The following is a 15,666-nucleotide window of genomic DNA, read 5'->3' on the forward strand; positions in this document are numbered from 1 at the left end:
GGCCGTGACCATAAACATTTTGATTGAACATTTCACAAACCAAAGTTGCAAACATTGTGAAAACAGCAAATAGACCTATGCAAGCACACAACACCATGCACCGCAACGTGCAACAAAAGACCAAATAAACTCAACCAAAAAAATGTGGTAGTGTTCAGTAAATATAGGCATGCATTATTGCTGTTTACCAGTTGCCTTACAACCGATTAGCCAATCACAGCGGAACAGTCCCTCCGGCTGATGGGATCAAGAGTACTGTAGTAGGCGGCTGCGTCGTTAAAGCAGAGACGGAGGGTCTGTCAACATGGCGTCTGAACAGGTCTGATTTTTGTTATTACATTATTAGCAGAAGCTGCTCTCATACAACGTTGTCTTGTTCGTAAAACAACATAGTGTATTATCTAGTTTAAGAACTTAGTAAACGTAATAAAGGAAGGGTGTGTGTATGTATTATTATGGCATGGCAAAAATAACGGTATTCTGGCCTGCGCTCTCTTAAGATTAAGATCATTGCAGTCTGATCTGTTGACTCTTGATCATCATAATAACCATTTATGAGCATACATTAATTTAAAAAGGAAATACAACAATACGACGCCGTCTTTGTTTGCGTTAAATATAGGCCTGCCATAAACCCATTTAGCTCCCACTAGTCCATAACATGACTGCAGAAATTTATTTTTAGTCATGATGGGATGGTCACACACAGACATGTAGACGCGCATACCTCTGCACACAAGCAGCGCAGCAAAGTGCGCATTACAAGCTGGTGCAGCCCCTTACACGATTTTTTTGCTGATTGTACCAATAATAAGATCATAATAGGTATTTGTATGATCTTGTAGTTATGATCATGATACAGTATACAGTACATATCATTGTACATGTATCATCAATGTTTATCGACTGTTGAGTGATTTTAGACTATCTTGGAAGTACTCCACAGGTTTTTGAGGGGCGCCAGTCCGTCCTATATACAGGTTTAATGTTTGTTTTTAGTTCAATGTTTGTTTTAAAAACGCCATTGACAATAAAGGGAAAATGTATGTCATATGTCCCTCATTACGTCATATTGTCTCTTTATTGTTAATGGCATTTAATGTTTGTGTTGGCACCGTTTGTTTTACATCGCCATTACATCACTTTAATATATTTGCGCCCCTCACTTTACACGCCACACGAACGCCACACAGGTGTGATTTTTCTTTTAAGTCTGCCTATGGCTATAGGTTGCATCAAAGTGCTGCTGAAGCTTTGATGGTTTCACAGAGACATTTGAAAGCACTATATCTATAAATGCACCATGTCTCTGTCCGTCTGTACGTGTGTAATCCACGTAACAAGAACCGTTCGCCCACCAACTTCAAATTCGACACACGCGTTCCACACCCCCGCAGGGAGTGCAGTGCCCGGTGTCGAGTCGGTCGGACCCGCGGTTGTCCAGAACCGCCCCAAAAAGGCCTCTGCCCGGGCTCTGGACATGGCCCCTGACCATGCATGGTCAATATGGAGCTGGCCTGTTCTGACATCACAACACTCCATATTTGGGCATACCTGACACAGAACTCCATAAACTGGCTTTCTGACATCACAACACTCCATATTTGGGCATTCCTGAGTCCTGACACAGAACTCCATATATAGGAATAAAGGGACACAGAGAGACACATACAGAAATCTCCATGATGGGCATAAAAGGGACATAGCCTAAAATGTAGACTCTCGTAGATGTATGATTCTGACATTTTCAATCTCTGACAGTCTAAAGACTCATTGCCCATGGTGTTGAGCCTGAAATCCCCTGCCTCCGTAGATACTCTGAACATGTACAAATGCAAAATCTAAAGGGTATCTAGTAGATACCCTGTCAGAATCGATAAATACATCTACGAGAGTCTACATTTTGGGCTAAAAGGGACACAGACAGGTGGGTGGAACGGGTATTCTACATTTCCGGTTGTCCAGAACCAGCACAAAAGCCTCATTTTGCATGCTTGACAAAGAACTCCAAATATGGGCATAAAAGGGACACGTACATAATAACTGGGTGAGGCATGCATTTCTGGTTGTCCAGAACCAGCACAAAAGCCTCTGCCCAGGATCAGGACCTGATCACCCTTATATCTCCATATATGAATCTGGCCTGTTCTGACCACAACACAGGCAGCGCTCCAGTCATAATGAATTATACATTTGTATCTCAGAAATGAGAATAAACCAAATAGCAGTCTTCAAGGGACAAGAATGTGTATTTTCAGACATCTGTAATATTTGCATTGCAGGAGAGCTCGAATGGGCCAATGAAGAGGTCCATGAGAGAGAAGGCCATAGAGCGACGCACCGTCAACAAGGAGCACAACAGTAACTTCAAAGCAGGTTATGTGCCCATAGAAGAGGAGCGTCTCCACAAGACAGGCCTGAGGGGACGCAAGGGGAACATCGCCGTGTGTGTCATCGTCCTGCTGTTCCTGCTCGCTCTAATCAACCTCATAGTGAGTACATGCCTCCTGTTTAAATGTATCCTGTTGTTAACAATAAAAAAGAATATGCCCGCACACTGCCGAACTGTACGGTACAGGAGCAGCTCCAGGAGCATTGGTTTATTATTCAAAGAAGCAACGATTCGGTCACTGGTGACCTTCTTCAGGCATGTCTGAAGAAGGTGACTGAAATATTGTTGCTTTGAATAACATGAGCTATTGAGCTTGTACAGTATATCTGCTATTTTTGAATAACAAAGTGTAAAATAATGCTTTTTAGCTCAAATAAAAAAAGACAGATCCCAGTTAATGCCTACAGATTGTAACTTTAAAAGTTGTGAATTGGACTCAAATCGGCAACGCCATTCTTACGTGTCACAGATCACTTTAGTGATATGGACGGTGATCCGGATCGGCCCCAGCGGCTGTGACAGCATGGAGTTCCTTGAGAGCGGACTGCTGCGTTTCAAGCAGAAGGCAGACATGGGCATCGTCCACCCGCTGCATAAGAGTGCCGTAGGGGGCCGCAAGGACCAGGACCTGATCATCACTGGCAACAACCACCCGGTGAGAAACCAATGCCATCATACCGGTAGTCTCAAGACTGATCTCGGCCACACAGCCAACTCAAGGTACGGCCACGGAGCCGACTTGGGGACCCAACGCAGCTCCTCCAAGGAAATCAAACAAATTAACGGAGCTGAACGTGAATCCCCCCCACCGCCCACCCCTTTTTTCCCCTCACTGTATATGTTTCTTTTCCCTTTTTACCTCCTTTATGATGAATTCCTGTTCTGTCTATAGAAGTGTCTATTTGTACGTCTCTAAATGTTTTGATGATTTGAACATGGTGGACCCTATTGGAAACAAGTGTAATGCTTAATTGGGTCGTCCACTCACAGTTAACAGCCTTTGTATTGAGTTTGTGCTTGAAATGTACTGTAATTCTGCAAACTGTTAATAAATTCTTCAATCAATCAATCAAATCTACACTTCATCGTACGATGGTGTTTGTTGTGTGGCGAAAATAGAGTCCTCAACTTTTGCCCGAACCCTACCATACCCGAACCAACATTTTTGAACCATGTTTTATAGTGTTCCAGTTCAATCCAATTTTGTCCAATTTTGTTGTTTCATCACTTACAGTTTTACTTTTACTGTATGTAACTGTATCCTGATTGGATCAAATTGATAAAAACAAACAAACAAACAAACAAACATATGTTCTGTTTTCTAAAGAGCTGAAGAGATGGGTATCAATGTCACTGAACAAACACTCTATAGAAATGATAATTATCGGAATACAGAGTAATGTCTGTTAACCTTCTATTTGTTCATGTATGTGTCATCCCAGGTGGTGTTCCAGCAGGGTACCACTAAGCTGAGTGTGGAGAAAGACAAGACGTCCATCGTCAGTGATGTTGGCATATCTTTCACAGACCCTCGCAGCGGGAAAACATATTTCAGCACAGACTTTGAGAACCATGAGTTCCACCTGCCCAAAGGAGTCAAAACACTCAGTGTACAGAAGGCCTCCACAGAAAGGGTATATATACCACAGTAATAACTTTTTAGTTAGTATCTTAACAGGTGTTTCTTGTGGCAAATATGTTTGACTGCTATCGAACACCTAGAGCCTTTTTATGTTCGGCATAACATTTGGATATTAGCCAGTCCCACTTCCATAATATTGAAAATAATTTAAGAAACTACAGAGATTCTAATCCCAGCCAAATGGTTCCATGAAATAAGAACATATATAAAACCTTTATTGATTGAGGGGAATTCAGGTGTAGCACTAGCAGCACCAACTGTAAGAGTCAAACGCAGGAGAGGTACAGGTAAACCAAAAAAATAAAAAGAAAGAGACTTAAGGCATAGTCCAGTTTTCGATGAAGAGGTGACTACCGAAAACTGCAACATGATGTCACGCCGCAGTTCTCACCGCTCACACAACACATCTCTCTGTTTTTACTAACCACTCTTACACCGATAACTGGACTATGAATAGGCCTTTAGATTCAGCTTAGATCTCTCAGACGTCCAGTGAAATCAGATCTCCGATGTCGTTTGGGAAGCTGTAACTTTAACTCTATGCTCGTGCAAATAGGGCTAAAGTTCTACTCACATATTTGATGTTTAGCAGTGGGTAAATCTCTGACGCAGCTTTTGTCTGTTTTCAGATCACAAGTAATCTCACCAGTGATCTTCTCATCAAAGGGGACGGCAGCGCCATCATCCGTGGCAACGAGGGGGTCAACATCATGGGCAAGGATGTGGAGTTCAGAATGGGGGGAAACCTGGAATTTAAGGCAGTAAGTGGATAAATACTTCACAATCTGACTTGATGTACTGTACTATATGATCTTTGTCTCTCTGTAGGAGCACTTCACCCAATTTCAACCATATCTATTTAACACAAAGTCACATCACCTTTTAAAGCAGAGTTTTCTCTCTGCAGGAGAACAGTATTGTCCTGAACGGCTCCATCATGATCAACACCACTCGAATCCCGCACTCGTCTGGCGACAGGTATGCCCCCGACGATGGCAAGGAGAGGTACAAGCTGTGCATGTGTGCTGATGGGACTCTGTTCCGTGTGAAGGTGAAGCATCACAACATGGGCTGCCTGACGTCGGACAACCCCTGCGGAAATCTTCACTAAAAATCCTGATTTATTCTCGAGCTTGTAGGTCGGATATTTTGTGAAAGGAGTGATTGCTGTTCAATGGACAGTCAGCCGTCACTGAAGTGCTGAACCACCCTGGGACTCCCCTCGCCACACCTCTCTAATACACCGGCACTAGGGATGTGCGCAGCTAGTCAACTAGTCTATCAAATGGTGCTGCCACTACTAATTGTTTACTAAACACTAGTCGTTTAAACCTTTATTTATTATATTATCATAATATTGTGTTACTTTTATTCTGCGAAAAGACATTGTTTGACACAGCACTGCAGTCACGGCTCTCTGTCAGCTTCCTCAAGGTATCTTACTCGTACTATCGTACTGTACTGCCTTTTCTTTAAGGCAGTGGCTGCCTCGCGGGTACATTTATCAATCAATCAATCAATCTTTATTTCAGACTCCCATAGGTCTGTATATAAAAGACAATACAACATAACCAAGTTAGAAATATATATTTTTGGAGACACCCTCTCCGATGTGTCCAATAACAAGAAGAGTATCTAATGGTGCTCTTCTTGGGCATGGTTAAAGCCATTTTTGAGTCCTTCAACCTCATAAAACTGTACATAAAAAAAACTCCCTTCCCCAACAAAAAATCACCAGCATGGATGATGGCCATCAGAATGTTCACTGGAGCATACTTTTCATGGAGAGAATTTAACTATTATGTTCTTTTAATTTTCCTTTTAATTTTCATTTGAGAAAGAATTTCCTAATTGTTGGAAAATGGCAGTACTGTTGGAAAACAATTAGGAACAATTTTGCTGAATCAACATACAACATTTTGTGCAAGATAACCATGAAGCATGGTTGCAAACTGAACTACGTTTCTGCAGCATTTAAAATTATTATATATTATAAAGCATTTCCAAATGGCTTTTATATGTCACAATCATTTTTCCTATATGTTGTTTGGCCTTATGGAACAAATTGTGCCTAATTTTGGCAGTTTTCCCTTAATTTTTAGACTGGTCATTTAGTCAGTTAAAAAAAACATTGTTTTAACATCAGTGAAATTAGTCGCTGCGCACATCTCTAAACTGCACAATGTCTGTTTTCTTACTTTCTTTGTATGCCATTTGTTTGTCAAAAAGGGATCGTATATGAATCATTTCAACATGGCCAAAGATCTATATAGAACATATTTGTATACCGTAAACCGTGCTCAAGTTTTCCCATTGTTCTATAGGTGTTGCCGACAGTGTTTGAGGTACCAGCGGAATATGATTCTCCTATATCTCTTATTTTACTGTGCTTTAACACTGCCCATTAGGAATTAATGGCAGCAGTGTTTTCTTTGTTTTTTTATACCTTACCATCCAGTATTATTAATACGCCAGCCTTCAAGGGGAAATTGTGTCAATCTTTATTTGCAATTCATTATTTCTGGCAGCTGTGCAATGCTTATTTCTTCTCCCATTATAGACGTCAGGTACTTGTAATGGTGTGGGTCACTATGGTGTGGTCACTATGGTGTGGTCACTATGGTGTGGGTCACTATGGTGATTGGTCTTTATAGTCACCCAATGGTGTGGGTCACTATGGTGATTGGTCTTTATAGTCACCCAATGGTGTGGGTCACTATGGGGATTGTTCTTTATAGTCACCCAATTGCACAGGATTATGAGTCTAGGATTAAAGGACCACTTCACCACTTTTCAACATCTCTTCATATAATTGGTCCTCACTAATGTTCATGATAAAACACCACCATTTTTTCCTACTCAGTCTGTGTCTCATAGACACCCGTCCACCAGTGACATCATCATTAGGCAGATTTATTTTAAACAAGATTTGTTTTAAAATATATTTAGATTTTTATTATGGTGAGAACGATGGCTTCAACTTTTGCATTGCAACTTTTCAGGAAAAGAAAGCCTGCCGTTTCTATTAGCTTGGATTCACCATCGATTATGTCACTGGTGGACGGGTATCTGAACTGCCCACAGCCTTCCTATGAGACACAGACTGAGTAGGAAAAAATGGTGGTATTTTATCATGAACATTAGTTAGGACCAATTATAGGAAGAGAAGTTGAAAAGTGGTGAAGTGGTCCTTTAATTGTAATGGATAGGAAACCGTTTAAGCCGTCCACTATTACTAAAGGTGGATCAAGAGGAGATCTTCTGTTCTGTCTAGGACTATCTATGCCCCTCATGGATGTGATCATGGATTTATGAGGGATACATACAACTGTAATAATATTCAAATTTTGTTTCACTTTTTATTGTAGTATTATTGCATTGTTTGTCAAAGAAACTGGAGGTTGCTTGCACTAAGTTACACTACAGATATAAATGCAAATCTCCTTTTAAACCCTGATGTTCATGAAGGCGTTTGTTTGCCTCATATATTTAACTTGGTTTGAAACCAATATTGAGTGGTATACATTTTGTGCAATATAGCATAGCTCTGTTTCAGTGCTAGAAGTTTGATTCTTGATTTATATTTAGTCTTGGAGTGTTTTGTCTTCTATCTATAACATGCAGTACTTAAGTTAAAATCTTGATGCCAACGTCCATAAAGAAATGAAGTACCGGTAATCATTCTCCAGTTATGAAGGAAAATCAAAGTTTGTTTCATCAACTGAATGGACATTTTCTCAAAAAGGTAAAATGTCAGTGGGCCTTATTTAAATACCCATATCATGACATTGCAATGTTTGTGTGAATAAAGAGGTATATATGTTTGAATGTCTGTTATGATCTTGTTTTTGTTTCAGACTGATTTTGTCAAATTTATTATGACATTTATTTAGCCATACATTTTTACACAGCAGTTTTATCATAGGCCTATAATAAAAACTCAGGGCTTGGCTCCCTTCGTCACAATCCCCACCCCGGTTATCTGTAAAGTATGTGGAGAACTATTGACAGTAAGACATTAACTACTTGTGTGAATGATTGAAGGAGTGTCCATAAGATTTATGCCATCTTAGTGTATGTGCATGAGTGAGTAGATGGTCACACACTCCAGACTTTGATCGGAGTCGAAAGTCGATATACTGTTAGTGCACTGGAGGTAGGAAGGAGTGACAGTCACAAGTTTTCTTTTTCGGACCATAAAGTGGACACGGGTAAGTTTGAAATTTTTAACAAATTGCCTCTTTGCTATTGTTCATAATGCAGTAGCTCCCTTTGTTTTTATTTCAGTTTGGGCAACTTCACAGAATTATAAGCATACATATTTCTTACAACTGCTTTTTTTTTCCACACAACCTCAGCTGTTCACACTTTCACAGAATATATATATTATACACTCACAAACAACTTCACATACATTTACAATTATTCACAATAAAACAAGGAAATAAAATACTATTATTTACCATAAAACAAGGAAATAAAATACAGGTAGAGGGACAAAAACAGAGCGTCAACAACAATGGGAAGTGAACAATACTGAGAACAGACATGACTGGAGACAGAGGACAGCATAGTAGCTCCCTTTTGACTAGTGCCGTATAATGCTGAATGTCTAGATGGAGGTTTTGATATTTTACAGTACACGGCTAACATTCATTTTACTGCAGCTTGTTCAAATCAAAACAGACACTTTTAACTCACTTTTTCTATCCCAAGCTCTGCTGGGCTGGTTGTGATGTCAGTGCCACACTGGCCCTTCGTGGCAACAGTTCTGCTTTTTCTTCACCCACACGGGCTCCCTGCCCACCCCACGGCCTGCCTCGGTCACAGGGCTCCTGTGTTGAACTGCTCCTCCTCTGGTCTGTCCCTCGCACCGCAACACATCCAGGCCACTGTCTCCGAGCTTGATCTGTCCCATAACCTCCTGAACTTGATCTCACTGCGCCAGCCTTATCCCAATCTCAAGAACATATGGCTGGGAAACAACAGCATAAGACACCTGTCCCTGTGTGTGGAGAGGACCGTCAGTGGCCGAGCCGCTGTGCATCCTCGGTCCAGATCACAGAGCAGGCAGGGATGTGTATCTTGGGCACCCTCCCTGCAGCTGTTATCTGTTGAGAGGAATCAGCTGGTGCAATTTCCTGAGGGTGAGTACCATACACTCACAAATAAAACATTGTCTCTGACAATGCACCTAAACATGTCCAACCCCCCCCCCCCCCCCCCCACCCCCTTTTCTCCTCACTGTATATTTTTCTTTTCCCTTTTTACCTCCCTTATGATGAATTCCTGTTCTGTTCTTTGACTATATAGAAGTGTATATTTGTACGTCTCTAAATGTTTTGATGAATTAAACAAGGTGGACCCTCTTGTAAACAAGTGTAATGCTTAATTGGGTCGTCCACTCACAGTTAACAGTCTTTGTATTGAGTTTGTGCTTGAAATGTATTGTAATTCTGCAAACTGTTAATACATATTTCAATCAATCAATCAATCTACAGTGTTGAGAAACATAGCTACTTTCAAAATCTAACGCATACTGTACTGTGGCCTATTACTTATCACTTTAAATAAAATGTAACAAGTTATGTCACAAGATTACTTTCTATGCAAGTAAATCTGTTATTGGCTATATTATGGTTTCTTGGCTATAGGGTTTGCGATACTTTTGCTTTATACTTTCATACACACTTGCAAAAGCAAAACATTAAATGTGAAAGGATAAGCTAAATAGAATAGAGAGGATTGCCTAGTGTGTGGCAGTGTTAAAATGCTTTTCAGCATTCCAAAGTTCAATGCCATGATGAAACAAAAGAAATTCAGATGCTGTAGCACCCTCTATTGGTGTAGAATGTACAGTTAAACGTAATAATAGTGTATATATTATGCATTGCAATTAGTGTGCATGAATTAATGTAAATAACATTTAATTCTAATAAAAACAGAGTTGACATATAGTAACTATACCCTAATTGTGAAAGTACCATCTGAGCTTATAGCCTTATTGGCTTGAGACTGGGAGGTCAGGGGTTAAATCCCAGGCCGGGTCATACCTCAGCATCAAGGTGTGGATTGACATCCATATACCTTTGTCTGGTGTTGCGCCATACATAGCAGATCTTCACAACAACAACACGCCATATCGCTTGAAGATGTGCTATATTTGGCACACGACACCGATGCCCAACGGCGTATACTAGTGTCTTGAACAAAAGTACAGGGTGGCAATGTAGCATCTTCACTGGTGATATACTATATTCCATTCACAATCCAGCATTCTGATTCTGAATCAGTGCAGAACCACTTCATTGATGGTCTGTTGTTGTTCAGAATCTATAATCCAAAATAATCAGAAACCTATAATTCATAGGCCATATGAGGAGTTAGTCATTGCCATCAGTGGTGGAAAAAGTAGCCACATTGTTAAGTAAATGTATCAATAGGCTACTCTGCAATGGACAAATACTCTGTTACAAGTAATTGTAAATTGACTTGAGTAAAAGTACAAAAGTATTGGTTATAGAGGAGTAAACTTGTGTCACCAGGCTTTCCACCTCGGAGGAAAGCCTGCGTGCGGTCTGTGTTCCAAAATCGCCGTGTGAACCGGTCTGGAGCGGATGGTAAAATACGTCATGAGTCACTGATTTGTAGTCATCAGGAAGGAAACCATAACAGGAATAAGTTTAGGTAGCCTGGTAAAACCACTCTCCCGGCTGGACAACATTTGCATTCTGCCAGAAGGGAGAGTCTGGTGTCTCTCGGGCACCGGACCAAATCAGACCGGAGTGATATGCAGCCGTATGCGGCCGCTAGAGGCGGGATCAATGCGAGATTGATGACATATTGAAGCTGTGCCACAGCACAAATGTAAACACAACCTAACAAGACTACAACTCGAAATTATTATGGAGATATCAGATTGTTGTCCCACTGCTTCCGGTTCATCGTTTCTGCTTGAGAGAGCCCAGATGCAGGCAGGAGGAGGGAACTTGTGAACTCAAGGGAACTTGTGAACTCAATACTGCCGCAATCTGGCAGAGTAGGGTTACATTTTAAGGCCTATCCAATAAAATTAAATTTCCCTGTGGGATAACAAAGGTATACAGACGATAAATAGTCTGGAAAATACACTCACATTTATATTTTAAAAATCAGCAAAACTACGCTGCATCAATCCTTTTATTGGGTAGGCCCTAAAATTATGATCGTGGGAATAGAGGGTATGTGCGTGACATCATCAAGTACCCGGAAGTTTTGCAGGAACGCCTACTGAGTGCAAACAATACTTTCTGGCCTTGACAGCCCATACATCCAAACAGAAAAGTCCTATCTGACCTAACTCACTTTGCCATTCACTTTATGCATGCGCATAGTGCATACCCTCTATTATGTGGGGTACTTCTGATTCCGCCTTGTGGTTGCCTGTTGACTACAAATCATTGACTACAACATGACGTAAATTACCATCCGCTCCGACTGGATCATATACCCAAAAAGGAATGCTGCCCAGGCTAATAGGAGTAGTTAAGTAAAAGTACTGTGTTACCGTCAAATAAAAATACATTTAACAGATAACAGCAGGCTAGAATCAGAGTGGTCTCTTCGTTGGGTCCAGTGCACACTTGTTAGTTAGTCAAAGTACGGAAAAACTGAAGTTTTCTGCTTTCAGCCAAAGCTGTGGCCTTTGTCAGGGCAGAGTCCTGATCCTCTATTGTTTCACACTGGGACCCAAATGTGTACATGGACATTCTGCAACTCCCAATATGTTTACATTGCAATATTCCATAATGGAATGATCTTTATCTGTAAACCTGTCAGAACATCTTGTGACCCACTTTTTTGTTCCAAACTATATTTGCTGAGAAACCCAACAGGAAATTAATGTTTTTGGTCTGTGAACTCTACAGTATGCACTGTATGATAGCACAACCATTCCATGAACCACATATAGACACATAGTACTGTAGCTATGGTACATGTGTATTGTCAGTAGCCTAAGTAAACAAATACAGAGAAAGTCATTGTTATCCATCATATGTGGTACTTTGCTCTATTTATAAATGATTAATCATCTCTGCACAACCTCCAACCAGTCACCGCACAGGCGCACATGTCTACCTGCATTCCAATGGCTGAGGCGATAACAGGCTGTAAATGTGCAATGATTATACTTTTAAGCAGAGGTGGGAGGGAAAAAAAAACACCCTAATCATCAGTTTTATATAGTGAGTCAGAAGCGGCGTGCTGCTTCCTGTGAGTAACTTAGGTTCTGTCAGATGAGTATGTGAGGACAGCATGGCCCATTCCGAAGCCAGGCGCTGAGCACTCTGTTGACAGTCACAGACTGGTGTCCTGCTTGGTATTCTGCTCACAGACACGTCAGGGCCTCTCTAATGAGGCACAGACCCACAGAGGCTTACTGGAGTCCAGCAGGCTCCCTGAGACTGAGACTGACTCGGTCCACTGAGAATGGGGGACTTAAGGCAGCGGAGATGGAGGCGCGAGCAGCTGGGAGAAATTCTTGGCCATTAATTAGCCCCACTTTAAAAGCACACGCTAATGCATATTGCGAAATAACCCCGGAGGAAATCCATATTGACATTCCAGAGGCGAAGTGTTCTTTCGCATTGGAAAATCGAAATATAATAATTATGTTCATCACCTCATGAGCTGTGCGATACACATGCAGAGGGCCTTAATGTTCATTATTCTCCTTGTGAACAAATAACGGCAGTGTTTTGTATAAGGTTCTCTCACATCGTTCACATTTAGGAAGAGGTTGGAAGCTACAGGTGTACAAAACCAATTAAGTCAAAAGTCAAAAAGCCATCCCATCATCTTCGCTGTGAATTCACTTATTTCAGAACTGGATCCAATTACGGTGTGACTTAATGCGGATCTCAGACTTCATGTGGCCTGTCATCTATATGACAGACACCTCCTATAGACGATAGATCTTGTAGAACACTGTAACAATGGACCCATAAGGATTCAAATGAATTAACACTCAGTATTTTGCGGTGCAGACTGGAGTAACCAGAGAACCTCTCATACTACTCTGTTGTTGTGTCAAGCAGGGCTGGGAGGCAGCGAGTCCCTACAGGTGCTGCAGCTTGCCTACAACAGGATCTCCACACTGCAGCCTGCTGACTTGAATGCTCTGCGACAGCTGAGAGAGCTCCACCTGCAGCACAACCGCATCACCAGCCTCCATCCACAAGCACTCACCCCCCTGTCCCAGCTCAGGGTAACACTGCTACTATCCTCTATCCCAGGATACAGAGTATACAGAGTATATCACCGTAGGCGTCTGACATGTAGATTATGATTTTATTATAAACTCACTGATGAAAGCCAGCGTGGAATGGATATCTATATTACTTGCAGGCCATGAGCACTTTCTATACAATAACATCCGCATTGAATTGAACTCTGAATGAATGTACAAATGGAAAGTGCATGTGGACACTCTTAGAATCAACATTAGAACTAGAACCTGTCCTGTGAAAGATCATCAACTTGGTGTGATATCTGGAGGAAGCAAAGCATTGGGTGTTTTGCATTTGTTGAATGTCCAATAGACAAATAAAAAATCACACCTGTGTGAAGTGAGGGGATGCTCGTAAATCATGACGTAACTTGTCTACTGTATTTGCTCAGACACATCTTATGAGTTAAATCCTCCATTCATTGTCAATGGGAATTTAATTTATTTAATTAGTTTGTGTAAGACGAAAATCTACACTAATAGCTGAATATAGGAGGGGCTAGCGCCCTCAAAAACAGATCACTTATTGTATACCTGGTATAATATTTCAACAACCTCAGTCATTTGTTTGATAGTCGCACTCACAATATGCAAGCATATCATAATGCTGCCGGCAAGGTGTTCAGACTTTCATTTTGCATTCCGCAATGTTGTAGATCTCCAGTAGGCATCATGAATGCCGAAACCAGATTGCCGACACTCAAAATTTGGACACATGTGACACCAAAATCAAATATGCCGATACACAATCTTGTATATCTGAACGGGGTTAAGACAGAATAAGCAATCGGGTGACATATTTCAACACCCATATTTTCTGTCCTCCCTCCCAGGTCCTCGATCTGAGCTTCAACCTGCTGAGCACCATCACCCCGCTGACCTACCTGTCGCTACGCACTGTCAGGGTTGGGGTGGATCTCAGGGGGAACAGGTGGAGGTGTGACTGCAGCATGCAGAGTGTCAGAAGATGGATGGCCTACGATACAGCCCGAGGCCGCCAAGCCTGGAGGATGGTGTGCGCTTCCCCCTCTGCTCTCTCAGGTAGGGCTGTCACCATCTTTGAAAGTTTAGTTGGCGATTAATCGTTGCATAGATATGTCAAATAACTTAGATATACAAATAAATTACTGACAGTGACTGGTAGCCTACTAATAATCCAAATAATGTACTGTAATATTCTGTAGATTGGCTATTTTCACAAATTTTCATGAATGGAAACAGTTTTGACGATTACAGCATGAAAAATAATTATTGCGATCAAGCGATTGTGTAACAATTGTAACGGGCCTACTCTCAGGTAGGGACCTGCTCCGGCTGGACGAAGACCACTTGACCTGTTCTACGGCCGACAGCTCGCCAGGTCAGCACCACCACCAGGACATCACGGTGGACGAAGGCTCGGAGATACTGCTGCCCTGTGGCACCACACACCACGGTAACTTTAATAATCACAGTACACATACTGCTGCCCTGTGGCACCACACACCACGGTAACTTTAATAATCACAGTACAGCTGCCCTGTGGCACCACACACCACGGTAACTTTAATAATCACAGTACTCATACTGCTGCCCTGTGGCCCCACAAACCAAGATAACTTTATCACAGTACACATACTGCTGCCCTGTGGCACCACACACCATGATAACTTTAATAATCACAGTACACATACTGCTGCCCTGTGGCACCACACACCATGATAACTTTAATAATCACAGTACACATACTGCTGCCCTGTGGCACCACACACCAAGATAACTTTAATAATCACAGTACACATACAGTACTGTTGCCCTGTGGCACCACACACCATGATAACTTTAATAATCACAGTACACATACTGCTGCCCTGTGGCACCACACACCATGATAACTTTAATAATCACAGTACACATACTATTGCCCTGTGGCCCCACACACCAAGATAACTTTAATCACAGTATACGGTGATACTCAGTGTTCATCTAAAGCTGCAATCTGTACATTTTATGTGCTACTTGAGATTCGATTCATTCGAACCCAGATTTCTCTTACATGGGAGATCATACATCTACCATTCTACCATGGAATGTTAAAGGGATATTTCACTTTCAAAACTCTTTTGGTCATTTAATCGTCTACTCAGTCTTATGTGAACACTCAGACCATTTTTAAGTTACTTAATTGATTCAGTATTTAGATATTTGATATTCATTTTAGCTGCCCTGCCCCCTCCCTATACAAACACATTGTAACTTCAAACTCCATTTTAACCATGATAGATTCATCAAAAACACCAGTCCTTTTTTCTGGTGTTTGTTTTTGTCCTTCTAATACGTGAGGGGCCGTGGTTTTTCATTTACTGTTTTCATTTATTTTTAAAT

At 41.4% G+C, this 15,666-nt stretch overlaps 1 protein-coding gene and 1 long non-coding RNA gene across 2 annotated transcripts; both read left to right on the top strand.

Annotated features, from left to right (window-relative positions):
* Window positions 1-271: 271 nt before the first annotated feature.
* Window positions 272-6,625, top strand: sgcb (sarcoglycan, beta (dystrophin-associated glycoprotein)). Its single transcript, XM_079505346.1, has 6 exons — window positions 272-319; window positions 2,283-2,492; window positions 2,862-3,047; window positions 3,835-4,026; window positions 4,664-4,795; window positions 4,942-6,625. Exons 1-6 carry the CDS (start codon window positions 305-307, stop codon window positions 5,143-5,145), a joined length of 939 nt encoding a protein of 312 aa, XP_079361472.1. The 5' UTR covers window positions 272-304; the 3' UTR covers window positions 5,146-6,625.
* Window positions 6,626-6,654: 29 nt separating this feature from the next.
* Window positions 6,655-7,866, top strand: LOC306926088. Its single transcript, XR_013790367.1, has 2 exons — window positions 6,655-6,713; window positions 7,220-7,866. It is a non-coding gene; the product is annotated as an uncharacterized lncRNA (long non-coding RNA).
* The last annotated feature ends 7,800 nt before the right edge of the window (window positions 7,867-15,666 follow it).

The sequence above is a fragment of the Electrona antarctica genome, assembly GCF_951216825.1.
Source record: "Electrona antarctica genome assembly, chromosome: 7".
Taxonomy (NCBI): domain Eukaryota; kingdom Metazoa; phylum Chordata; class Actinopteri; order Myctophiformes; family Myctophidae; genus Electrona; species Electrona antarctica.

Bases quoted from the DNA above. Each gene is read 5' to 3' on its own strand.
- sgcb (XM_079505346.1), top strand. The intron at 2,493-2,861 runs GTGAGTACATGC...TACGTGTCACAG, and splicing joins TCGCTCTAATCAACCTCATA to ATCACTTTAGTGATATGGAC. The intron at 4,027-4,663 runs GTATATATACCA...GTCTGTTTTCAG, and splicing joins AGAAGGCCTCCACAGAAAGG to ATCACAAGTAATCTCACCAG.